Here is a 27,587-nt window from a genome sequence, read left to right on the forward strand (position 1 = left end):
CAACAAAGCCAGCACAATAATTGCACCCCACCTCCGGAAAATCATCAACACCTCCTTCGAGACAGCAACCTTCCCAGAGAGCTGGAAGCACGCCGAGATAAACGCCCTACTCAAAAAACTCAAGGCGGACCCCAAGGACCTCAAGAACTTCCATCCGATCTCCCTGCTCCCGTTCCCGGTGAAGGTCACCGAGAAAATCGTCAACAAGCAACTGACCAGCTACCTCGAGGACAACAACATCCTGGACCCATCCCAGTCCGGTTTCCGCAGCAACCACAGCACCGAAACCGCCCTCATCGCTACCACCGACGACATCAGAACCCTGATCGACAATGGAGAAACAGAAGCCCTCGTACTCCTGGACCTGTCAGCCGCCTTCGACATGGTCTGCCACCAGACACTACGAACACGCCTACACGACGCCGGGATCCAAGAGAAGGCCCTGGGGACTGGACCACATCCTTCTTCTCCGGCAGAACACAGAACATCCACCTCCCCCCCTTCAGCTCCACCGCCACCGAGATCATCTGCGGCGTACTCCAGGGCTCCTCCCTCAGCCCAACACTGTTCAACATATACATGGCACCCCTCGCCTACGTCGCCCGCCAGCACAACCTCCACATCATCTCCTACGCCGACGACACCCAGCTGATCATCTCCCTAATCAAAGACCCTCACACCGCCAAAAGCAACCTCGACGAAGGAATGAAGGCAGTCGCCAAATGGATGAGGAACAGCCGACTGAAGCTGAACTCTGACAAGACAGAGGTCCTCATCCTCGGCTCCACCCCCTCAGAATGGGACGACTCCTGGTGGCCGACATCGCTGGGAACAGCCCCAACACCCACTAACCACGCACGCAACCTGGGGGTCATCCTTGACTCTACCCACTCCATGACCAAACAGGTCAACGCCGTCTCCTCATCCTGCTTCAACACCCTATGAATTTCTTCCGCAGAATCTTCAAGTGGATCCCCCCCGAAACAAGAAGAACAGTAACAGAGGCCCTCGTCTACAGTAGTCTGGACTACGGAAATGCCCTCTACGCAGGAACGTCGAACAAACTCCTGAAACGGCTGCAACGCATCCAGAACGCCTCGGCAAGACTGATCCTTGACATCCCCACAGCCACATCACACCCCACCTGAGATCCCTACACTGTCTCCCCGTCAACAAGAGGATAACCTTCAAGCTCCTCATCCACGCACACAAGGCCCTCCACAATGCTGGCCCAGTGTACCTCAAACGAGACGATTCTACGGCCCTACCCGAAAGCTCCGCTCGGTCGACCTCGCCACAGTGCCACGCATCCGAAGAACAACCGCGGGTGGCAGATCCTTCTCCCACCTCGCCGCCTAGACCTGAAACACCGTCCCCACCAACCTACGGCAGACCCAAGACCTCCTGGCCTTCAAACGACCTCAAGACCTGGCTCTTCGATCAATAGCAGTACCCCCCCCCCCCCGCCTCCCTGCCTCCCCTCAGTACCTTGCGACCCTCACTGGTATGTAGCCCGCTTAACAAATGTCCTGATTGATTGAGTTTTATTAAAATGTATTTCTTAATTTTTTTTAATAAACAGGTAAAGCCATGAATGTCTGACTTTAAATACTCTCCATCTACCTCCAGGCTGACAATCTATGCAAAGATTTAGGATAATCGAGATACATTTTAGTGTGGATGGGTTGGGACTGGAACAGCCACCGCCAAAAACAGCTCTTTCAAACTAGGCCTTGGAAAAACAAAGAAAGTGCAACATATGCCCAAGTGAGTGAGCACTGAAGCAGTACAAATACAACATTCGCACACTTTGCTAGCAAAGTAACACAAGACTGAATACTTTTACACAGGACCTGAAATGAACAGATATTACAGTTTTTCTCCTTACCATGTTAATACAGCCCGCTGCCAATGGATATTCCTGTTAAACGCCTTCTGGGAGAGGGGTCACTGAGCAATCTATACAGTCCAATTCTGCACGGTTATACTATTAGACCGCTCCAAACGTAGGTCAAAGTGTTCTAAATTGAACTTGTATAAACTTAAAGACAAGCACAGGAATGAATGTTGGAGTAGAAGGTCTGTACCAGCCATTACTGGCCCTCTTCCCTTCCATTGCTTATAATTCAATTCCAATATTCTAAAGGAGGAGAGAATGCCGCCCCGCTCCGCTCCGCCCCCCCAACTGTAAAAAGCAGCCAGAAGCACAGCAGCAGCAGAAATGATGGTGCCATGGAAGTATCTGAAGTAGTAAGATCTAACCATCATTTGAAGCGCTGTTAGATGCTTCCAAGGGGCCACCGCTACAGATATTTCAATGACCGGATCACTTCATGTCTAAATAAACTGATATAATCCTGCATATGATATGTAGGTCAGGTGAAAATGTACTTATTGTGTCTGACTGCTTGGTAAGGATCTTTGTCCAGGGAGGCCAAGGTGTCCTCATGGTCACCGTCCCCAGGCCAGGAAGAAGATACATGGCTGTTCGTGGTAGCCAACGCCTCAGGGAGGATTCTTCAGGCACCTTGTTAACTGCAGGACTTCTGTTTGCATGTTTTATGCAAAATCTTAACTCTTTATAAGTGTGCAAAGGAGTTTACCCATTTCTGTATGGCTGTGTGGAATTCCAAATGGAAGGAAAGGCGGATCCCTCTTTTTCCGTCCTGGCTACAAGTATTTGTGACTACAGGGTCTGGTGATGCCACATTTACAGTAGAAACAAGCATAAAACCAAGCCTGACTATGCTGTGTCTTGAGATCAACATAGAAATACATTAAACAATTTTAGACCCTTTTTTCTCCAAACAAACCGAACCTAACCTTTGCCCAGAGTGTTGGTGAAATGTTTCTTCCATATAAAAAAAAAGTTGTGGCATTCTTCATGGCGTGTTTTTCAGTGGCTCTCCTATAACATGAACACCAATTCCTATAAGATAGGTGAACGGCTTCTTCGCTCTTATTGTTATACAAGTGGAGCTATGCTGAACAATATTGCTTACTGTTTGTCAGTGAATAGATGCTTTCACGAACTGGAGAATTAATTATTATAGTAATATCTGTTGGCGTTGACGTTTTGAGGGTCTGCATTGCAAGTGTGTGGTTTGTGACCTGCACCTATCGTACAAACAGTTGGATTTGCAGGTTATCGATGAAGGTATGGCCTTTAGGCAGTGAAGTCCAGACAGTGCAGCAGCGAGCACTGAAATTTGTTCCCACCCATTCTTGTTTGTTCCAGGGTGCTTAGCTGAAGTGTTGATGCGGATCTTGGAGTGCACTGTGACCGTGTCCAAGGTTTTCTAATGCAAAAGGGGACCATAGTGGCAGAAATCTTGGTGCACAATTCTTTGTGCCCTAAGCTTCATGTTTTGGGACGGTTTGTTAAGAGGTATAACCTTTATGGAAGCCATGATGCAACAGTTGTGAACTGTTAAACTCTGCAGATAAATTACTGGCACAATGCGACATCACTGCTGTTGATCCCAGTGACTGTTGGGAAATGCGCGGTGGAGCGTAGTCCAAAATACTTAAACCACGGCTGCTGTAAGTTCTACTAAACTTTAGCTTAGAACATTAGACAGTCCTTATCAGGGGTGTGGCATGGTTTAAAAATTCTACTTGTCCGAGGGACAAAATGTTGCTGAAATCTACCTATCCTGTAAAAATAAATCAGTTAGACTGACTGGCAAAGCGCCTGTATTGTGATCAATGCACCATGCTCTCATGCAAGTCTCAACGTGCTACGCATGAGGCCACATGTATCAAGCTTTTTTCCCTTTTGCAAAAATGCCAATTCTCAAAATCAACCCGTTTGCGAATTGGAAAAAGCCTTTTGGGATGTATCATCCCAAAAGGCCATCACAAAATAGAGATTTGCAAAATTTACAATTCTCTATTTTGTGAATGCAATTAAGGAATTGTAAATTGCGATTCCTTAAATCCAATTCTGGAAGCACTAGAAATTTGCTATTTGGCCTTAAGGAATTGCAAATTACCACCAGCTTCAAGTTGGTGTTAATTTCCGATTTTCTTTAAAAAAAACAAAAACACTTTAGATTTTTTAAAAGTGCCAAATGTTGCAAATACATGCCCTTTGGGCATGTATCTGCGCAAAATGTGCACAAATGCATATTTCAGGGGTGCAACAGGGTGTCCTTTTGGCACCCTTGCAACCTTGAAATTGCATTCACAATTTACGACTCTAATTAATAATCGCAAATTGAGAATGACTTCCCATTCATTCTTATGGGCCTCCTTGCCTATAGGAACGAATGGGAAGGTGTTCCTAATTTGCAAATCTCAATTTGTGATTCGCAAAAATGAATATGTAGGATTCGTAACATTTTTAGCAAATCCTACATACATTGCATTTTGCGATTCTTTAATTGCGATTCGCTAAAAATTGCAATTTGAGATTCGTAAAACTCTTTTTTGATACATATGGCCCATGGTGATGTAACAATTCTAAGCAGATTTGTTGTATTTTTTAACCTTATTACAGGTGTGCAAAAGTTGGCTGTGCGCTGCCCACACATGTAAGCCGGTTTACTTATGACACATTTTCAAATGTAGAGGAATAGCCCCTTGAGGCAGGGTATCGACTGGGAATTTCTGTTGTAATCTGTGGGGCGTTTAAAATGTTTCGACACAGTTTCATACAATATATTCCAGATGGTTAGTTGTGGTCCTGTGGCACTAAATCTTATGTCCATGGGCAACATTTCCCGGGATGGCTCGTGTACTTTTTAAAGCACGGGTATTTAGTAGAGTAGAATGTATTTAATGGGGAAGTATCCCTACTGCTTATCAGTGCTGCTAAACCTCGAAAAGGACAGTTGCACCACTGAGCAGCAGATCAAATTGAAATTGTGCAGTTTCAGAACCTCTGAGCATGGATGCTACAACTGCAAGGAGAGAACATTTAAGTTGGTTGCGAAGTCATAACTGTTACTAATATTTGAATCTGCTCCCTTTACGTTCCTGGACAAGTGAGAGGAGGTTATCAGAGCATGCTTCTTTCATAAGCAGCAAGTACAGCACATGCAGAAGAGGATGACAGATTCACCCCTCAGTTCCTCTGGCAGAAAGGTCTGACAATTCATCAAACAGACTGTCTGTATATGCAAGTTAAAATAAGTTTAATTGGACTATTGCGTCCCTAAGATAAGATAGCATTTGTACAGCGCACCAAACCCGAAGGTGTGAAGGCACTAAGCAGACAGTACGAAAGAGGAGTGCAGCAGCAGATTAAGAGGAAAATAAATAGGTTTTCAGGAGTTTCCTTAAAACAGAAATGGAGCTAGCGTTAGAGGGGTATGGGGGGGGGGGATGCCAGAGCCTAGCAGCGGTCCCTCAAAGAAAGTTTCTATAAATCGGTACAAAGAGTGTATTGCTAAGTTATGCTTCCTACAGTTGCACCCCTTAAAAAATGTAACTCCAACAATATTCAACAATTCAAGTAAAGCTTTTGAGTACCTCAGTGGTTTGTATGCCTCCTTCTGTGATTTATGAGTAACCTGCCAATCAGATGTATATACTTGTGCAGTTTACTATACAGTGCTGGTTGTTCACAGGCTGGTTTGCCAGCCCCACCACGAGTAGCAGTCCTTGACTTTGGGCCCACGCGCCCATCACTCGAGCACCAGCGGTCGCTCACTCCTGCTTGCTTCTATTAGCGGGTGGAAATGAGCAGTGCGCTATAAGCCACTCAAGCCAGTACTTGTAAGTGCATGCCACCACACCCAAAGAACTACCATGCAAATGGTGTCGAAGGGATGGGGCATAAGGACCAGTGCCGGGGTGCAGCGCTAAGAAATAAAAGCTGTGCGCCACTTCTATTCTACATGCTCGATCCACAGGTGCGTGGAAGTCTGGGAGAAGTACAGTGCACAGCCAGACTACCGAGTTCTCCAGGGACTGATGTACTTGCGAGTAACAAGGGGTCATTTCCAGCCCTGCAAAAAATAGCCTCTATTATTGCCCATGTCGGAGTAAAGAGTGGAAGCTGACAGCAGAAAGAGCGAATGGACGACAGCAGAGAGCTTAGCCGGCATGAAGAGCCTCCTCTTCCTACCCGCAACCTCTACTCAGGGAAGAATGAGAACGTGTTGTAGGGATTTTATTCAGTCCTTGGATGCTCGTTTCCAGTCCAAGAAGGACATGGCCTGGCAGTTCCAGCTGGACTGTAGCCATTGGGCGCAGGGTCAAGACTGATTTGCGTATGGCTGTGTCCAAACTGGAATGGCATGGTGAGCAAAAAATGATGGATTTAGGCCAAGATCTCTGTACTGGGGTGCATGTTTGACATTGTTCTGCATTCTGTCCATCAATTGTTCTTTTTGCATTTGTAGGGATCTACATTGTCCTGCTCCTTCTTGTGCAACTTCTCCAGTGCTCTGCGGCAGTGTGCATCAGGCTCTGGGGAAGAGCACAGGCAGGCTTCTCGCTCCCTAAATTCGTATCTAGTTGTCTGTTGGACAAAACAGATGAAAACGTATTGCCCTCAAGGGAAACCAACGTGTCTCGGGCATCAGAAATCCCTCATCCCTACCAATCTTCTGACTAGAGATCATTTTAGTCGTAAATCCCCCTTACTGGCTGCACATATGCTTTAGAAAAGCCCTTTGATGCAACAATGAAGCGGTACCCTGATCCGTTACAAGTGAGTGCATGGAGGTGGGAAACTTCCTCACGAGTAAACTGCTGCTGAGTGTAGTTGCGCTCTCACGGAACATTGCAGAGATTTACAAGCACTCTGAAGTGACATGCGGAAGCACTCTATTAACGTGGAGTATACCTCTGCCACGAAAGGTCCTTGGATCTCTGTTCTTTTAATCATTTTTATCATTTTTGTATGTAGTAAATTTAAAGATCTAGGTTTCCTAAAGTGTTGCTCTTTAATTGGGTATTTGATTTTGATGGCTATTGCAACCTATAACGGCTTTCTGAATAAATCCTTGACAGCTTGACTTCGGTACAGCACGAACAAAAGACAAAAATAGGAGGCTTTGGAACTTTTGAATATTGCAGAAGTACCCAGGATTGTTATACTCTAGCTGTAGCAGACACTCACTTGAGCACTTCCCAGTGGCCACAGGCTGCTTCAGGCCTCGGATATTATCCCTGATCAGCATTGAGCTGTTCCCTCCAGGACAGGAAGAGAGAAAAGAAACTGGACTGCAGGATGGCAGTATGTAGACATAAGAACCTGCTTTGCATATGGGGAGAGCAAAGATCAATTTTAAGTGCAGAGCGTCTCGTCCCATGTTCTTGCAGCCTGTACCCTTCCCCAAAGTCATACAACTTAAATCTAGTCATATTACCTTTACTATTGATATTCACCTTCAATGTACTTATGTAGCTTTATATTTATTACTCTAGTCTTAATTCAGCATCTCCTATGCACTACACTGTATTTCACCCTATACCCCTCTCAATATATCCTCTACCTCCACTCGGACTCACCCCAAACGTCCTACTACTCACGCCAATGCACTACCCCATACTTCTCTCAATACATCCTCTACCTCCACTCAGACTCATTTCAAACCCCATTCTCCTACTATCCCTAAAATCACTTCCCAAGCAATTCCTTCCTCTACTCCTCCTTGCATCATCTCAAACCTCTTACTATTCAGATCTCCCAAACAAGCCTTTCTAAGCCCTTCCGCATGTATCCCTCCTAGGCTCATCCGATACAGCCTCTATCTCCATAACCCTCTTCTAGAGACTCTTCCCCTCCCCCTCCAGCTCTCCTTTCCTCTTCCAAAACCTTCACTGCTATGATCTGCAAATAAACACTTTTTAGACCCTTCCCTCTATCCTCCAGTATCCTTTTCAATCTAACAGACTCGCATGTCCATCGCTCAAATGAATTTCATATTTTCCTATACTATTTCACCCCTATTCCTTTTTGGGTTCCAGAGTAGCATGCTACATGCTGAAAAGCGCTTGAACTCCTCGTCAGGGCTAGTAAGCGCTATATAAATGCAATTACAATACTCTTAGTGCACTTTGAGGGAAGTATGGTAGAGGAAATGGGGATCTTTTTTTATTGGAGTCGAATTGTCTTGCTTGCACACACTTATGTGACATTGAGGCAACTCGCAACTTAACACGTATATAGCACACAGTGAGCATGCATTTAAAGAAGGAAAGGAGGGCAAAGGAAAATGTACTTTTGTCTAGTAAAAGTGACAAGCACTTGCAACCCATCTTAGCCCTCCCGCCAACAAATGACAACTTGGCGCCCCCTCCCCACGCTCCAATAAGTAAATGGCAAAAAGAGCGTTTGATCAGGTCCAAGGTTAATATTTTGAAAGAAAATACTTTATAAGAGGTAGATTTAATATAGCTGTTGTCATATTAAAGATATATTAACTACGTTGCCGGACTTATCCCCTTTACAATTTAATACCTGGTGGATAATCTCAGTCAATGTTTTTAGTCTTGGTTCCAAGAGGTTGGACAAGCATCCCTCATCAGAAACTAGGAAAACCATGGGAAACTTCAAAATGAGGCAAGCTCTCAGAGAAAATCGGCCCCAATCCTCACAGGTAATTCCAGCGAAATCTCACATGCCAAGCTGGAAAAAAACACTGCAGTAGAACCTTTGCTGAGCCTGAGAAATGCATACACCCACAAGCCTGTCACTCTAAATAACCTCTAGGCATGTAAAGAAAACATTCTTATGGCTCTTGAAACTAGTGCTTGAGCCAAGGCATAGAATGTACAATAAAAACCTGTTAGTCTGTTTTTATCGGATGATCAAAAAATGTTTCTCATCAAGATGTGTCAAACAAGTCTTCTGCAGCACCTCCCTCATGGGAAGTATTACGAGCTTACAAAACTGAAAGTGTAAAATACAACACTAGAACTAAAGGTCAGGAACAGGCCGCTCTAGTTAAAGGTTACATACCTAATGTCAGGTAGTATTACTACAAACTTTGCAAATGGGTTTAAATGATCAAACAAATTAGCAAATATTTCTTGATTGACTAATTTTGACAAAAAAAGTAATTATAAGTGACGCTGAACTCTAATCTAGAATAGCCTCTCTCCAGTTACAAGCTCCTCTTACAGGACATGGTCCTTTTTGTCTAAACACTTGTGTTAAGTTCGATTTTTTTTTTGTCCCTTTAAAATCCCTATATGATTTAGGGAGAATTTTGATGTTCTCAGTTCACAAACATGTCCCTAACTTCACCTGACCTCTATGGGTTCTGCATTTTCATTTCCTATGTTCCTCTTCTCACACCACTTTCACCACTTCTGTGGTGGTTACCCTTTTCTTTTCAATCCATTTACGTGACACTTTCCATCTGGCTAATGGTACTATTTCCACATCCCCAATAATGGGAATCCGAATTTGTCTGCATACTTCTAGTCATACTTTTTCCAACTATCCCACTTCCCGAATGTCCTCTTCAATTCAGATTTTGTAGACTAGGAGACAATTTTTTTTTTTTTTATATAAAAGCTGCCCTCTTCAGTAGGCAGGATTAGCAGATCATTCCTTCAAAATACCAAATACTTTGTAATTGTTGGCTCACCAGAACTCAAGGCAACAAATCCATGCAGGACCCACAAAGGCGACAGTATACTACACTTATTTTTCCATGACAATTTACCAGCCTGAATCAAGCTAGCACTCGTTACTAGTGGATTCCAAGGAAGATTTTGAAGACACTAAAACTACAGTGCCCTCAGTTTCAGAGAATAGTACCAATAAAGCTCAACAATACTTTCTGAAAACAACCTTTCAATGAAGACTGAAGGGCCAGGAAGAGCCACAATAACAGCCAACAACATAATACATAAAAAATGTTTTTAAAAAAAGCAGACGAGAACATTTCCTACTACAGTATACTGCTAATGGACTTGGTCCTTATAGAAGGTGTGGTGGAATCAGTCAGCTAAAAATGAAGGCCTATGCATCAAACGTGACATAGGAGGCCCAAGTGTGCTGATAATTTTACTGGTAAGCATCTCTTTCCTGACACCTGAATATTAAACTTTCCAGTAGGACATTCTTTTTTACATTTAAACTCTTATCTGCACTTTGCAAAACACACAAAACAAATCTTCAGGAACATACATGATAATGAGTAAGAATTGAAGACTAAGATCAAGAGGATAAAATTAAGACACTGCAAAGCACCAAAAGATTTCCAGGTAAAACAAACTTCGCCTTCAGCATCAAATGAAGTGAAGTAAAGCTTATTTTTCCAAGTGAGTGTTTGGCATTACAAAGAGCCATAGCTGACATTTTAAATACAAGGCACAGTCACTACATTTTGTGAAGAAAGTACTTATAATTTATTTATGCAAACCTGCCAAACCACTAAAGACCATAATCTTGTGCTCAACCAATCAAGCTCAGAAGAAACCTATAATACTCACATTGAGATGATGGGCTCTGTAAGGTTTATTTAAAGGATTATGATGACCTGCTGCACGCAGAGAGAAGAAGCATTATGATATTTGGCAGTAAATCCGAGCCATAAAATATAAAGGACATGCTTACCCCGGCCTGGTCTCACTGTGCAGGTTCTGCTCGAAGTGTGAGGTACCCGGTGAGGAAGGATGCTTCTGGAGGGTAAGGGAAGACCTGCGAGGTTGCTTTGGGGATCTTGGCAACTCACCGAGCAAAGAGTCTCGCCCGACCATAGAGAAAGAAGTGGACGTATCTGATGTGGACACAAAGCTGTGAGCCTGTCCGATGGCACTGATGTCATGCACTCTTTTACTGTTCTCCAAATTCTGCAATACCGCTCTATTGGACGAGGTGTAACCCTCGTGAGCGTCCTGCTCATTCGGCTGTGCGTGCTCAGTCCGCGAGGAGAACGATGAACTATGATCCCGGCTTTCCTCCTCATCCCGGTCAGACTTTATGCTTCTTTTCTCAGCTGTATCACTATCGTGCCTTGCCCGGGTGTATTTGGGCATGTACTCCGAATCCAAATCAGAATGTTCAAATGCAATGCCATATTTTTCGGCAAGTTGTCGTCTCCTTTCTGCTTTGTACCTAGCAATCCTCTCTGCCTTGGAATCATAGCCTTGGGTATCCATGTTCACAACACCATGGGAAGACTCTGCGTGAGGTGCAGTAGTGTCGGCGCGGTATCTCGATCTCGCGGGGGGTTCTACTGATGAATCCGAATTATCCTCCTCTTCATTTGAACGCCCTGTTAAGAAATGAATTTAATCAGAAAAACTTTTTTAAAGGTATTTTTTCCAGACCAATAAATAATAATAAACTAATAATCATACCATTAGATAACTACATTGCGAACTTCCAGAGAAGGACTGGGCCAAGTTCCTGTGAAATTATAAATCCTTTCATCTCCACAGCACACGTAAAGTGTACAAACAAGCAGATACAAAGCCAACAGGTCCGGCATGGAGTGCGGAACTTCTGGCTTTTCAAACTATTTATAGAAGGATTACTGCCCATGACGAAATGCGTATTTCGTTTGAAAATGTTTTTTGCTGGACTGCATGCACTGAATGAAAACAAGCACTGTCTAAAGGCCATTCTATAGCAACACAAAAATATGCAGAACATTGTCAAACATAACCACACAGTCCCAGATCTGGGTTAAATCCAATCGTTTTTTTTGCTCTCCATGCCACCCCAGTTTGGACGCAGTCACATGCAAATCATTCTTAACCCTGCTCCCCATGGGAGCAGACTACCCTGAACTGTTGGGCCAGGTCTCCCCTGGACCAGAAACAAGCATCCTTAGACTGGTTTAGGGGTATCCCACCTCATCAACCGGTTTAGCTTGAAGCCAGAGTCATGGGACCCACGTCTGATTTGACTAGGACTGGGGTCAAACTGGGATGGCATGGTGAGCAAATAAATCAATGGATTAAACCCAAATCTGTGATTGGGGGTGAATGTTTGACAGTGTTCAGCATTCGGTCCATCCTTTTGGGTTTCTATAAAAGTGACATTTCCCATTTTAATTTCCATAGGATTCTGGTCTGGCACAGTTCAATCCCTACAGCCAACCGCTAGTGCGCACAGCAAAGGTCATGCGCCATGGGGGTTGGCCATCCACAAGGCAATGGTGCCCTGGGGACAATCTCTCTCCCTCTCCCCCGCGCACGTCCAAAGCAACGTAGAACAGGGGTTGGCCTCCAACTGTGGGGTGGTTCCAGCGTCTGGCTGGATGCCCATTCCTGCAGCAAGCCCTCAGTGCACACGACTGCAGTCAGTACACAGCATAGGTTATTCACAGCAGGAAGGGCTCGCTGTACCCACCTCCTAAGCTTCCACCCATAGTACTATACCTCTGACGTTTGCAGGGTATGATGGAAACATGGGTCTGGAGCTTACATCTGGCCACCCATGAGATTACAGGTGGTACCTCTCAGGAGGGTTTCAGGGGATGGGGGAGGGGTGCGTAGGGGTCAGTGTGGCCATGCCTTCCTCCTCATTTCCTTATTAAATATATTTTGAAGGACACAGGGACAAAGTCTCAGAATCCGATCACAACTGTCACAACGTATTCTTGAGCTGCTGTGGCTGGCCAATCAGATCAAGCAGTATTGTGGGACAGTCCCTGACACAGCATTGGCAGATAGGAGAAAAGGCTCACTCAGCAGTGGGGTGAGTATTTTTTAAAAACACTTTGGACTTATGTACTGCTAGAGCCCTGCAGTACCAGACATCCCTAACTTTTCATGGGCGATTAATGCCTTCATGATACCCGAGCACCTTCTTAAATGCAATTTCCTCAAAAACTACTGAACAGATTAACACCAAATAAAAAGAACGCGGATGTTCCAAGTGGTAAGCCATCAAGCAAATTTGGGAAGATTCAAACTCTAGGAAGAAATAGTATGTTCTGAAAGGTTGCCAAAGGGATACACAGGATTTTACATATGGATACCTCATCTAGTCCCATGTGTATAGGTTTCATAGTAGTCTAGTGTTGCTGGTACACTAACAAATAGTGAAAATATTCAAGTGGTAGTGTGCATCATATGAACATAGTGCAAATGTATACTCACTGAAAACAGGCAGAACCAATCTCGCTTTGAAAGCAATGCTTGGTTTTTGTGTAGAGCTTCATTGTGTACCTCCACCATTTCTAAGCACAAAAAGTAGACGTGAAACTAACTTTCAATTCTAAGCCAGTCACCTTACTTACCTCAGAAGGATGGAAGACTTGGCTGCCTTTTACGAGGGTTGAACATGTGACCTGTTTACCACATCAGAGATCAGTCATGAACTTTTACTTGCTGTGCCATCTTGCCAGCTGGTGTGCTATTTACATGTATATGTAGTTTTTAGCCTAAGCTTAAAGTGTTGGCCAGAAGTTTACTAAAATAGTAAATACAGGTCACCTTATAAGATCCCTTCAGCCATGCATGGATTTTTAGCGACAAGTACTATGCATACTAATAGTTCTAGAACCATACAAAGTCAGAACCATTTTCAGATGCATATGACATTGAGCCACCTAACTGCTATGCACAAAGTTAATTATTTACACCACTGTACCATTAACGATATCAGTCTACCCATGGTGAATTGTGACATAACAGGACACACGTGTCCATGCACACTTACCATTTGATAGGTCTGCTGAGGAGAAGAAAAGTTTATAAAATCTTGTAAGCTACTTCTTCAATCTATACCTTAATGAGGAATTTGCTTAACAGTAATGTTGTGCTATGCTAGAGGAATCAACATTGCAAACGTAAACCAGTAAATAACAATCAGGGATAGGAAAGTTTAATTTAGTGGACTGCTATTGTACAGCCCATCAGTGCCTCTACTATCGACATGTCTTCTGATTCATTCACATCCTTGCATCATCTCAGGCCACATAACCCCTGCATCTGCTCCCTTCTCCCTTGTGTCCAAGAGGTCCAGACTCTGGCCCATCACCGACCTGCCCCATCGTACTCTCAATTCAGCTGAGCTGACTCAGGTGGATAAACTTGCAACCAGCAATTTCAGGCCAGACTTAAAAAAACAACCTTAATTGACCTTGCTGATTGAATGATTCGAAGGACTAAAACTTAGCTGTTTGGGAAGCTTAACACTTCACTGCCAGGCAGTGTATACACACCTCAGAGACACAGAATGTTTCACTTCACTACCAGGCAGTGTATACACACCTCAGGGACACAATGTTTCAATTATGGGCCTTTAATTTTTGCACCAAACATACAAATGTACTTTTACAAGATAAAGAGCAATTGAGGTTAAAAAAAGGCAGCTACGAATTTGCCTTTCATTATCAAGCTTATAAATGAAGCACAATCCAGCTATCCTAGGAGGTTTAGTTCTGACAGTAGTGGCTTGCAGAAGAACCAACATAGCAAATTTCAGTACATTTTAAGGGGGCTGGGGACAGTGGAGCACGGGTGCTTAGTTGAAATGTCAACACAAAACAGAAAGTAAAGATAGTGCTCACTGCACAAGGTGCACTATCACCATGGTGCAGTGTAAGCAAAGAGTTGTAAAATCCACCTCACACTCCCCAAGCACCTTATATCACAAAACTGCTCTTCTCTTGCAGCCTGCCAAGATGTCCCCAAACGCAGTAACCCTTAACACAACCCACTTCAGCCCACTAGCCTCCTGGCCTGTACCCTGGAGTCACAAACAAGCAGAACTGGTAATGACCACTAGTGCCAGATAAGCCTGCATTTTTCTCCATAGTCTCTGGCTTTCTAGCTGCTGTAAGGGATTCATGCAGAACATTCTGTGGCAAGTTCGCAGCCAGTGAATATTCGGAGGTGAGTTGAGTTCATCTCTTAGAATTTATTTCACTCCGTTTATAGAGTGCAGGCATATGAAATGTTTTGTTTGGAGGTAAACGTGGTTGTTTGATGTACAAAACCAAGAATAAACATCGCAGTTTCTTTTTATCTTTGGCTTCATACAGAGGAGAATCCCCCAACTGGCTGACCAAGGAATATTGGACTTTTTTTCCAGGACAAGGGAAGAACCCAAATACATGCTCCTAGTAGGGTTCCAGGATGTAAAAATGCTACTAATGTACACATAGATGTGCTCAAAGATTGTAGCACCAACCTGTACGAAGTCAATGTTCCCTTACAACAATATTTAATACCCCTATAAAAAGTTGCATCCTTTCTGTGGAGAGTCCCTTTACCTTACAGAAACGTACAAAGCCATGTATCTTTGGAGTATTCACACGAAGGACAAGCGTGGGGGTGTAAGACCTCTTGGGTGCAAAGCGATTGGTCTGACCATGCTGATAATGTAGTTATGCAAGCAGTTTCCGGAAAGTGGAGGTTTGCTAGTCCGGTGGTAAAAGGAATATATTAGCACAGCATGTGGGTCCAGATAAATATTTCTCCATGTCTTCAAAGAAAAGTGATGAAGACATGCATAGGAGAACAATGAGACTGTGCTGCCCCTTCACAGTAATCAAATCTTCTGCAAATCAGTCTCTGAATACCTACCATAAAAGCCTGAAGTATTGTTCGCAAAACCAGCTCCAAACAGTAAGCAAAGGATATCTTACTAATAGAGTGATGATAGGAGCTGAGAAGTGTTCAGCCTGAGAAAGACAGGGCTGATCCAGACAGCACTCCTTTACAAAACTGTAAGGATTATGTCCTCAACCAAGACTTGCACTGATCCCAGAGTTATCTATCATTTTAACATCTTCGGCTATCAGAGCAAGTAAGTAGTAGTTTCTTTCTGAAAAATAGTTTATTGCTCGCCAGACCTACTGCACAGCTTATTTCTAAAGGAAAATCCAGCCTACATGTTCATAATCAAGACACTTGAAGATCCTATTGAGTTTACTTCATGGGTGCCATTTTTATCCACTTATTTTACCTAATCCATTATTAGACATTTCTGTTTTAAGAATAAAGCTTCAATAGTTACGTTCTTTTCCGCGGTAGGCTATAGTGGTACTTAACGAAAACTCAGGGATCGGTGGCGCCAATGAAGGCTTGAGCTAGATGCCTGGCTCGGTTCAGCCCAAAGACCCCTCGAAACCTCGAGCCCCCCCAAAAAAAGTCTTCATATGGTTTCTGCCTGCTACTCAAACTCTAACCTTGTTCGCCAAGAATTAAAAACAAAGCATTAAATTTCTGTGAAAAGCAAGGGAGAAAGTGGCGGACTTGCACAATGTGATACCGGAAATCCTGGGCACAATTACTCGCTTCACCAAACTGTGTGATCCAAGGCATATTTAATTTCAGTGTCCCTTCTTGGTCTTCATTGTCACACATGAGACCACCTCGAAATATGCAAGTTCAAGATGTGTCCTGTGCAAAAACCTCTTGTGCTTACTAGAATGTTTGTACATGTAATAGAAATCTAGGCCAGAAGGCGCAGCTAACATTTGATGTGCCTCTTCACTCAAGAAAGTTATTGTTAGAGAGTTCGGGCAGGCTTAAATGTTTCTAAGATCATGTTAAAAATCATTATCACTTAAATCCCCTTTAATGCAGTGATATAATCTGATGCACTAAGGTGAAAGAATTTTTAGCACGATTTGCATGCCACAGACTGTTCGAGACAAGCCAGACCCTTGGCTCAGCTCATCATGTAAATTTTCTGGTTCGCCCACTCTACACTCCGATACCTCCAACATCAGCGATTTATAGCGTTTGACCAAATACTGATCGTATGAAATGGCTGCATAATGTTCGCTGCTTTTAAATGACATAATAAAATAGGCATGCAACCAAATGTATATGGGATTTTCACACCCTAGCCGAAATAGCTTGAAAATGTCGGTACTGCCATCCTGCACTTTGACATTTGTTTATATGCCATTGCTTAGTGAAGAGAAAGTACAAATCCTTGCAAAGCTCAAATTGCCAACTTTCTCAGAATTCCTCATTGTCAAACTTAAGAAAATGTTTTCTTGCCCACATCAAAAACCCTCCTGCGAAGCAACAACTTCTGCAGCAAATAGAGAACCAAAGTAGCCTTTAACCACTGTGACCAACTATGCTGTCCGGGTCAAGAAATACAGTATCACGTCACCTAAAAAGAACTCGTGAAATGCAGCATTTAGAATGAGATCATACATGCATTATTACGCGCATCCGTGGCTTACCTAAGTGAGAAACATGTGTATCAGAAGCATGGGTATACCTTGGGGCATCTTCCTCCAGTAGCCGGTGGGTGACTAGGCCAGGATAGCTGGGTAAAAGGACTGGCTGTGCCTCATTTTCAATGCCTTCTAAACGCCTGGCTATCCTCTCCTTCCTGTATTTAAATAAAGCATAAAGCTGTATTAGAACAATCCAAAGAGCTACTGTGTCATGCATGCAAGTCTACCTACTCTTTCACATAGGCACTTAATGCAACACATCACTCAGTCTGTATTATCACTACAGGGATTTGAAAGCGCCATTTATCGCCTGAAGAAGATAGATATATATACACATATATACATACACATACATACATACATACATATATATATATACATATATATATATATATATATATATATATATATATACACACATACATACACACACACACACACACACACACAAGTGTGCTGCAAATAAAGCAGTTGTAAATAAACTTGAGGGGGGAGCACTGGTGTGGAGACTCCGGCAGCTATAAGCCATCTGAACTTTTACTGTCTTTCATGCACTCCTGGGAATAACGAAAATACATGTTGAAACAAAGACTCTGCCTAGCTTTGTAAAAGTGTGCCACAATGCCCAGTTTGATTTTCACCGACCTGCTTCCCCCCCCCCCCACACTCCAATGGTCTATACAATCTGAGAGCCCACAAGATTCCCCCTCCCCTACCACCACAAAAAAAACTATCCATTTAGAGAATGAGAAAAGGAGTCTGTTCATGTCTATATGGAGCCTGATGCTTGGCATCCCAGATGACCACATCATGAATTTTAAGAAACACAATATCTATTCACATTAAAGCTGAATGAAAGGTTATTTCACAAACAAAGTGATCTAAAAATCAATTGGCAAGTTAGATCAGAATTTCAGCAACTCGGAAAAGCACAAGACGGAACAGAAAGAGTTACTTACCTTTAGCTACAGTTCTCCAGTGCTGGCATCTGATTCGCATGCTTTGAATATCCCCCTTAGGCAGCGTGCGAATTTCCGCCAGAGACCTGCGTGCAGCAGCTTTAAACGTGATGGAATATCGCAAACTGCAATCCACCCACGTCACGACGAGCACTGCTTATTTCAGTGACCGTATGAGCCTGTAACTCCTCCCTAGTGGGCTAGGTCGGGTTCTAGTAGCACGTAGAGTAACCTTAAAGACAGGGAGTCGGTCACAGGTGACTGACAGCTAGCAATGCCGAAGCACTGCATTTAAAATCTGGATTCCTTCTCCACATAACAGGAGTCAAACACAAAGGTGCAAACACCTGGGTTGGTGGGAACAAGTGGCTTCAATGAGCTCAGCCAGTGTCACTTGAGTCTGAGCTACTGAGTTTGTACCTTGGCAGCAGCACTTTGCACAATGCCCGTCACTGATTTGATAATCAGTTTGATGGTGGGGGCACCTGGAGGGCTAGAGTTGGCGTCATGCTGCCAATGGATGGTTCATCCATTGGCAGCATGACGCCAACTCTAGCCCGTAGGTCTTAGAAGTAAAAGCCATTTCGCCAACAGTCTGATTCAGGAGATCACCAATTTAGGAGCTTCTCGTTTTGGTAACGAATAGTGCATAACCATCGATTACAAATGATTCAGTTACCTTAATCTTTGGTTGTGTCTATACAATATACCAAAGAACTTTGTGTTTACAGTTCTCGTTCACGCTTACGGACTTTGCAAAGAAGCCTAGCCTAGCCAGTTAGTCTTGGTTACTTTTAATAGCGGAGCTACCGTGGGCACAAATTTTGGCTTATTTTTTATTTGTATTTTTTTTTTAACATGGACATCCACATTACAATCAGTTCAGTGTAGATAAAAGTTTGCATTTTGGAAGCCACTTTCATTGGTGAATCGCCTTGCAAACCCATAGTTTAAACATTACTCTTGCCAAAACCATATTAATCTGCCAGGTAGGTGCAGATTGGCATAAAGATAGACAAATCTGGTTTAACCCCTTCAAGAAGTGAAGAAAGAACTGCTAAGATTCTGGACTCTTTCGTCTGTCCTTGAACAGCCGCTATGATAACTTTTCTGGATGTCAGCGGAAGGCTCAATTTTGTTATCTGCAGCAACAGCAAAATCTTATGGGGAAAAATATTTATTTCAAAGCATAAAAATACTAGATCGCCTATTCAACTTTGTTCTGTCAGTCTTACCAACCACACCTCTTTGCAGTGAAGCTCACTGTAGACTGAAGTAGCAGCACTTCTTGGCCAATTTGAGATGCCCATGTTCTAGGGCCATAAAATTCGTGCTGGAAAGTTCTGAGTTGATGAGCATGTAAGAATTACTCACTGTCCATAAGCAACTTGCCATGAGCCTAGAGCAGGTAGGCAGATGGGTATGGTATACCTGGAAGTTGTGGATACAAGTCACAAGCAACACCAGTATATGGGCTACCATCTCGCAAAAGATCCACTTCAGAAACACAAACTGATCATTCAACGAATTGGAGGAAAAGCCTAGATGTTTGCTGCATCAGTGAATCTAATCCACGTCAGAGTTCACAACTGGTGGTACCTAGATGGGAATTCACTCTAACATTCGGTCACAAATAAGCTTACACCAAAACTGGATAGTCTATACCAGTTGTGCCCCGTACAGCTCACATCTTCGGCAATTATGGCTGTGCAACAATTCCATTACATTGATCAGATGAGGAAGTTCCAGAGCTAAACTTTTGACCTTATGTACTACCCATTTCCATGGTCTAAAGTTCATGAGAAATATTTTCAAGATTTCACGAGAAGCTCTGCTTTCTTATAGAAAACATGGTTGTACTACTGACCAATCCAGAAGGTCTTTGCCTGAACCTCTGCAAGGATTAGAGATCTAGGCTATTGATCCTCATCAGCATGCTTGTATGCAAACACCTCTTCTCGTACTCCTCCTGGTCGTCGATCACCTCGACGTCCTGGTCTTGTTCCTCGGCGACTTCGGCGATCTCATCCTCCTCCTCGACCGCCTCCACCACCGGTGGCTTGGTCTTGCGAGGGATCGTGAAGGCTTTCATCTTTGCATCGAAATCTTTCTTCCGCTGCATGATGTTCTCCATTTCGGCCTCGAGGCGCCTTCTCTTTTCATCTCGGCCGCGTGTTCCGCATCGGATGGGTCGGCTGTTCTTTTCGGCAGATGGCTCGTCGCCGTGCCTTTCGGTGTCGAAGTTTGACGTCGAACCGGATTTTGGGTCTCTGGTCGTCGTCGTCAGTTTTGGGTCTTTCTCCCTCGGCGTCGATCGATCCTTTTCGGGGACGATTTTCAATGTTTTCTGCTGATCAGCAGCTCTCGGCGCCGGGGACACCTTCTCGGAGGATCCGCTGGGCCTGGGAGTAGTCGCGGACGCCGCCTTTTTTGGCGTCGGCGCTTTCGGGGTCTTGCCCTCGATTTTTCTAGACTCAGAGTCTCGGGTTCTTGGGGGCCGAAGAGTCTCCTACCTTGTCAGAAGTCTTCATGTAATCGGTCTCTACGACAGTGTAGCTGTCGTCTTTGGCGGCAGCGTTGTCTTCTTCCTCGGAGGACATCCCCAGCTCGTAGAGGGACGGAGTCGGGGCCTTCCCCTGCAGGGTGGCGTGTGCTACCCTCTGCCTCTCTCTCACACAAAGGGTCTTCGGGGCGAAGGCGGAACAGGCGTTGCAGTCTCAGCTTTCGTGGTTCACCGGTAGGCAAAGGTTGCATACCGGGTGCTGGTCCTTCTGCGCGTACTTGTGGTGGCAGTTACGGCAGAACTTGAACGGCGTGTTGTCCATCATCGAGCGTCCAGGGCCTCTCTGGTCGCGTGTTCGTCGACGGTCGTCGATGATCGATGAAAAACGCCTTCTCCTTGCTGACTTTGTCGATGAAGTCCCCTGGAGTCTTCAGATGACTTCTCCTCGTCTTTTCTGTATTTTCTTTCTTCTTTCTCCAAAAATGTCTGGAGCCCAAACGGGAACGATCCAGACCCGACCGCGGAACAAAGAATCTGAAGATGGCGCCCAAGAGTGGGAGCTTCCGCAGGAAGCATGCCGACGTCACCGGAAATACACCCAAGGGGGTGTGACGCCGACGCCCACCTGGGCTAAGAAAAAAACGGAAAAAAAAACAAAGAAAAGACTACGAATCCGGACCCAACCACAAGACCGCGGAATAATGCACAGCATAGTGAATCCAGAAAGATTCACGCTGCAAAACTTACCATTAGATTTTAAGGTGCACACCTCAGCTGCAGAAACATCATCCGTCACTAGTTTTATGGATCAAGTTTGAGGGATCAAGATTGCCATTTCCAGGGGGGGAGGAGCCTAGCTCGAGAGCGTAATGGCCGCCTTTTAGCTCGGCTCCGTCGCCCCTCCGGCCAACCTCGAATATCCTGCAATATATCCTGTACTGCGACGATACTTCACTACAGATTTTGGAACTTAACGACCCACTCTTACTCACCGTCTGGTCCGGAGGCTCCTGCGTGCTGTGGGTCCGCAGCTGTGCCCTCGGTGGGATTGGGGCCTCCGGGCGCTCGAGACCGGGACCTCGCCTGTGGGACCCGACCGGCGGTGCCGAGATTGCCGGCCCCGGCCGCGAGAGTGAGCCACTGGTGGGAGCCGTTGTGTGTATGCCCCGGCGATCCTGAACCGGCCCCGATTTGTGGACCGTGCGGCTGGAGGGGGACGAGATGTGTCGGGGGCTGACTGTGTGAAGGGGTCCCTTCGCCTTTGTTCTGTCCGGCAGCCCTGAACCCCGCGCCTGGCTCTCGCTTGTGGGGCCCGCCACTGTTCGGAGGAGCCCCCCCCCCCATTGAGCGCCGGCCCGTTCTGTGCCGGTGAGGCCGTTGTTGGGAACCTCCGGAGGTCTGTAAAGTCCTACATTTGGGAACTGTTTGGGGGCCCACGGTGGAGTGCGGGGCGGCGAAACTCACAAAATGGCTACCAACAACGTGGGGGGTGATCCGCTCTGCACCGACGAACCTTGCTGGCCGGATTGCGCGGAGGCCTGGGCGTGTGCTCGAGCGTCCACGCTCGGAGATGTCCTGGACGCCTTGATGTCCTTGTACGCTGTCTTGGCCCCCGGTGCTTCTACCGACCCCATGCGGCCCGCCGCCATTTTGGGTCGTCGCTCTTTCATGCACCCCTATCGTCCTGATGCCTCCATTGCTTTGCCCCCTTCGGCTGCGCCAGGAGTTGCTGTCGCTGTTCTTCGGCCGCTTGATGGGCCGGTGGCTTTTGAACCTCCGCTTTCTCACCGCCCGGACTTCGAGGACTTGCACACGACGCGGAGATCTGCTCCTTCCCGGACAATTGGGAACTATGGTGGGCCGCTGTTTGCTCCCGCTTCGATGGATTCGAGCTTTTGTCCTGGTGGGGTACTTTTGCATTGTCGAACTGCGAAACTGGACTCCGGCTTGCTTTTGCTTGCCCTGTCGTTGCTGCTACAATTGACTTGCTTCATTGACTTTTTGTATTCCATTAGTATGGTGGCTCTCCCTACTCTACATCACTGCCGTAACCCTGGTCAACATTATGATTATTCTGTGCTGGGTGGCCCGCTTCATGTTATCCTTTATTGGGTTGGTTTCGTGATTAGGAAGGGCTGGGGGTAAGTTGCAAGACACTGATAGACTGCTGGTTTACCTGTCCGTTGCACTGATGCTTGTACTCTCGACATTGTGAAACGTTACAATTTCCCCCCCCCTGCGGGTTTTTGCTGTATGTGAAGGTGTAGCATTGATTTGATAATTATTCATTTGCTGGTCGGGGGAGGGTCGTAGCCGAGTGTGTTTGTTCATATCCTCTGGCTCCTCCCTCACATCTTATTTTTGTTTCATATTCCCTTTCCTCCTTTTTGTCTCCTTATTTTACTTTCTTTCTTTACTATATTTCGGGTTTCGGATTAGGGCGACAGGCACGCTGTTTGGAGGGTTGGCCGTAGCCTTCTGCAGGGGTGCGGGGTGGGCGGGGTCTTTCAGATGTTTCCTTTTTTGGTTCTATGGCCCTCTTCTATTCCTTTATAGCGGTGCCGCTTCTGTCCTCACTTCTCTGGCATGAGTGGGTTGGGGTCTGTCGCTATGCCACTTTTGTCTGTTTCGATGCTCTGTCGCGACTGCCATACCCTTCTTCTCGCCAGCTCTTTACTTTCTTCTGTATTATTAGCCGCGGGATGCCTGGCCCAGGGTGGCGCCCATCTTGCACGATTGTGTTTCTCCTTTTATATTTCTTCTATTTCTTTTTTCATTTTTTTTTTTTCCGTATATTTTAGATCAGACGGGGGGGTCGGGTGGTGTTCCTTTTGGGTAGGATTTAGCACTCTGTGCTTAAGTTGTTTGCACTGTTTATTGGATTTTGTGTGTACGGCGTGGATATTAATACACAGCCATTGAATGCTCGCATATCCTGTTTTCACTTCCCGATTATATTTCTTAGAGGGCCTGTATCCTCCTACATGGCTTGTTCCACGTAAAACTCGCTTTATTGTATGACACTGGATCCTTTCTTCCTGCTGTAAGACTGTGCCCTCTCATGTCCTGCTATATAGTGGTTAAGTTTGCAAATAAATCCTGCAGTGATATATTGACTGGGTGGGCACTGACTGGCGCGGAATGAAGTATAGTGTTTATGTATCCTGCCTATAATGTTCAACGCACAAATCCTAACTATTGCTGCTCTTTGATACTATGTCGTATGGCTCGCCCTTTCGGTTGTCTGGTCTGAATGTATGACACCTCTTTAAATTTATAAAATGAAACCTCCGTTATTCTTCTTATGTCTGCTGCTAATACACCGTAGCGCTCTTATTTTTAGCTTTTCCGCATAGTAAGACGACCTGGAATGTTGTTGATTGTCATAGCGGCCGGCCCGTAGTGGTTGTAGGCAGACGCTGTGTAATATGCATATGATAAATAAAGGTTTTCAAAAAAAAAAAAAAAAAAAAAAAAAAAAGAAGATTGCCATTTCCACTAATTATTTACACAGAACCATCAACAAAACAACGGTTTTGAATAGGAGGTCTTGTATGCTGCCCTTCCACACCCAAAGCATCCGGCCATATTTTCCAACTAATCTCAAAGTAGTCCGCTTTGGCAGACTGAGTATGAGAAGGATGCACAAGGACATTGTACAAAGTATGACTTTATGCACAAAGTATGACTTTATGCCCAAGGCTCACCTTTGACCATGAAAATGGGAGGCAAGGAAGATCTATTATGTTTTTGCTAGCACTGGATTGACATGAATCGTTTTGAAGGTTGCCATGACAAAATTATTCTCTGCGACTGAAGACCAGAAGACAACAGTCCTGTTCTGAGCAGCATCCGAATAGTGCCAAGGATCAATCAATCATCTTTGAAGGTGAAGAGAAACACGTAGTCCCCACTGCAGTCAGGCACTTCACACCTCCAGTCTCATGTGGATGGGAATTTTAAAACAATCATCTTTCAAGTCTGCCATACAGAGAACAGCCATGTGTTTGTATAACCGGACGTGTAGGGTTATAATGCACTCTTAAGTTCTCCTCACCAGGATGCAAACTTAACAAAGGCAATAGTTTTGTGTCTCTTTAGCCTTTGGTACTGCTTCAAAAAGCAGTCCGTCAAAAAGCTTTTTCAAGCACTTCTATCAGAAGGGCCCTGTTTAAATAGCGGTTTGTCTACACAAGAAAAGTGGCTTTAGTTGCAAGTGTAGTCTACCCCTTTGAAGTAAAAAAATATATATTGAATTTGAACACTTGTAGCAGTTATAGGAGGAGGAGAATTTGAGCAGTGTTTGATCCTGGTCTTAGCCCCCAAATGAACTAAAGTGTTAATCAAATTTTATTTGCACTGTAATTTTTCATTTTTGGAAAACCTAGTTTTTTGCCGTGTGATGTAGAACTGTGCATCTCATTTGAAGGTTCTGGATCGCAGCCATTCTTGCCTTTTCAACTGCTGCATTTTTTATCTACCCAAAACCTGCAATAGCAATGTCCATAGCAATCCTATCAGTTTGGTTTTAAACCACCAATCACTGCTCCAACAATTAAGAAATTTGAAGGTATACACAACATATGCATGGAGCGCTTCCCTGGAAGCACTGAATATGTATAATTTAGAACTTAATTTCCGTAACCCAATTAGAAATTCTACATACATAACTGATCCCGTAATTCAGCAGAATAGATGTTACCTTTCCATAATCAGAACACTCAGTTGCCAACAACCATGGACCCAATTCCTTAGTGAATCTGGCACATTAACAAAATCTGCAAAAGCTATGACCTTTTAATTGCCCCTTGATGGACTTGCCCCTTCTGGCAGGTTCACCCCTGAACTTTTTTGCATTGAACTCTAAGATAAGTGTAGTGTTTTCTGGTCTTTGCGCACTTTAGCACTGTGGCTCAGTGTAAAGTGCGTGCGCTCTGAGTGTGTGTGTGAGATTGGCCTGCCATCCCATAGGAATGCATGGTGGCTATGTGTGTCCATTGTAGTTCCTGATGTGTGTGGAGTGCAGGCTCGGGTTTGGTATGTGCGGACTCGTGTGACTAAATGCTGCGCTATGATGTGTGCAGATTTATTGTGTCTAGTGTGGAAGTGCCACTTCTAGAAGTCTGCCTGTCTGTGCAGTGAATGTGAATTGGTTGTCTGGCTTGTGATTGGCTGGAGCTGGCTGGTGTGCCTGGCTCCAGGAGTCAGGATGGGCCTGCCCCGGTGGTGAATGGGGAGATCTGCATGTTGATGGCAGGGAGGGGCTGCACCTGGGACCTGAATAGGGCTGGGCTTTCCCTACACAATGCTGGCTCCGCCCCCTGTGGTGCGTTTGCTGTCCCTAGCCTGGCCAGTGAATGGAAAGAGGGGCTGAGCACAACAGAGTGCTCCAGAACCAGCTGCGTCTGGATGCATGGATATCTGGAGTTCCTGCTTGGATCCTAATAGGAGGGGGCTTGCTGCTAGTGGGGCCCAGGAGGGACCGCCATTGGGGTAGCCTCCTTGCTGGAGTGCTGTGTGCTGGCCCCTGTGCCCTACATTGCCCTCCCTGATGCCCTCGGACTATCTTTGCTCTGTTTTGTCCTTTGGGGCTGGGTGCCAGTCCCTTTAGAGCCTGGGGGCGCTTTATCGCCATTTTGCCCGCTTATTTAAGTGTGCCCAGTGCGCAGGTGCCCACCCTGTGTCTTCGAATTGTGTTCTAAATTCATACGGGTGCCCACCCTGTTTATGGGAGCCTTAGCGGGTGCCCACCCCGCTTCTACGTTTATTTTATTCACAGAGGGAGCCTACCCCTCATTTGTGCCCCAAGTTTCACCACCGCAGCACCGGGAAGGAAAATGCCTCCCAAACCGGAAGCCAGGCGGCCGGGCGCCTGGAGCGGGGCGGGACTTCCGCTTGCTTCCAGGAAGTCCCGCCTGCCGCCGCCGAGAAGAGAAGCAAAGCCGGCCGAGTCTTGGCATCCCGGAGCTCCCGTGAGGTAGGGAGAGCCCCGGGCCGCCAGCAGAACCCAGCACCAGTGTTGCGGGGCTCCCATACTGTGGACGCAGCCCCGGAGACAGAGAGCCCTGCCCGCACCTCCGACCAGAGGAGTCCTGCCGTGCCGGTGAGTGGGGGCCCCGGTGCTCATTTGAGAAGAGGTGGGGGGCGTCGGGGCACATTGCCCGTGCCCACCCGCCCCCAGTGGTGCTAGCTTTGTTTTAGAGCCAGAGAGGCTCCTGGGGGCATTGGTACCTTTCTAGCCCAAGAGGCCCACACCAACGGGGGCATTGGTTTCGAGCCCACGAGGCTCCAAGGGGCCACATTTCATTTCGAGCCCGAGAGCCTACATCCACGGGGGCATTTTGCGGGGTAGAGCGGCCCTGGCTGGCAGCGGGCCGCTCCCCCAGTTGGTAGCAGGTTTCAGTAGAGCCCACGAGGCTCCCAGGCACACAGTTGTTTCGAGCCCCCGAGGCTCGAACTTTGAAGGGGGCATTTGCTAATCTAGAGCCCCAGAGGAGAGCCAGGAGGCACGCTGGTGCCAGGCTCAATTCATGGTTTCCTGCGTGATATATGCCTAAGGTGTTTAGGATTGCGTAGGATGTACTTAACTTTTACCAGTAGTTACTGGTTGTGTGCTACATTTGCTATTTGGTGCTACAATTATTCTATGTTCTAAGTGCTATGCCTACAAAGTGCTTTTTCTACAAAGTGTGAGTTCTACCAAGTGCTTATTCCGGACAGTGGTCCATGTGGCCCTGTCCCATGTATATAATCCCCTGTAAATTCGGCCGGTGCCAGTGGCACAGTGTAAATTGTGACTTTATTGTCTAATGTGTTTGGTATAATACAAAGGCTATTTTTATATATAACCTTGTGTGGAGTTTCCTTTGTGGTGGGTCTTGGGTGTTGTTGCTGGGTGCGCGTGCAAACGCTTTACACATCCCCTCCGGGATAAGCCCGACTGCTCGTGCCAAGCTACCACGGGGGTGAGCAGGGGTTATCTTGGCGGATGACTTCCTTGCCCTGATTAGAGTAGTGGTTTCTGCCTGGCTTTGGCGCAAGCCTTAGCCATACACA

At 45.6% G+C, this 27,587-nt stretch overlaps 1 protein-coding gene across 30 annotated transcripts in view; it reads right to left on the reverse strand.

Annotated features, from left to right (window-relative positions):
• SVIL (supervillin) overlaps positions 1-27,587 on the reverse strand; it is a 761,399-nt gene that overhangs the window by 408,107 nt on the left and 325,705 nt on the right. For all 30 annotated transcript variants that reach the window (XM_078663371.1, XM_078663368.1, XM_078663380.1 and 27 more), the window contains 2 exons: positions 17,073-17,224; positions 10,526-11,186 (listed from right to left, as the gene is read on the reverse strand). In XM_078663371.1, coding sequence (XP_078519497.1) covers positions 10,526-11,186; positions 17,073-17,224 — 813 coding nt within the window. The remainder of the gene's footprint in view (positions 1-10,525; positions 11,187-17,072; positions 17,225-27,587) is intronic.

Source organism: Lissotriton helveticus, chromosome 10, assembly GCF_964261635.1.
Source record: "Lissotriton helveticus chromosome 10, aLisHel1.1, whole genome shotgun sequence".
Classification (NCBI taxonomy): domain Eukaryota; kingdom Metazoa; phylum Chordata; class Amphibia; order Caudata; family Salamandridae; genus Lissotriton; species Lissotriton helveticus.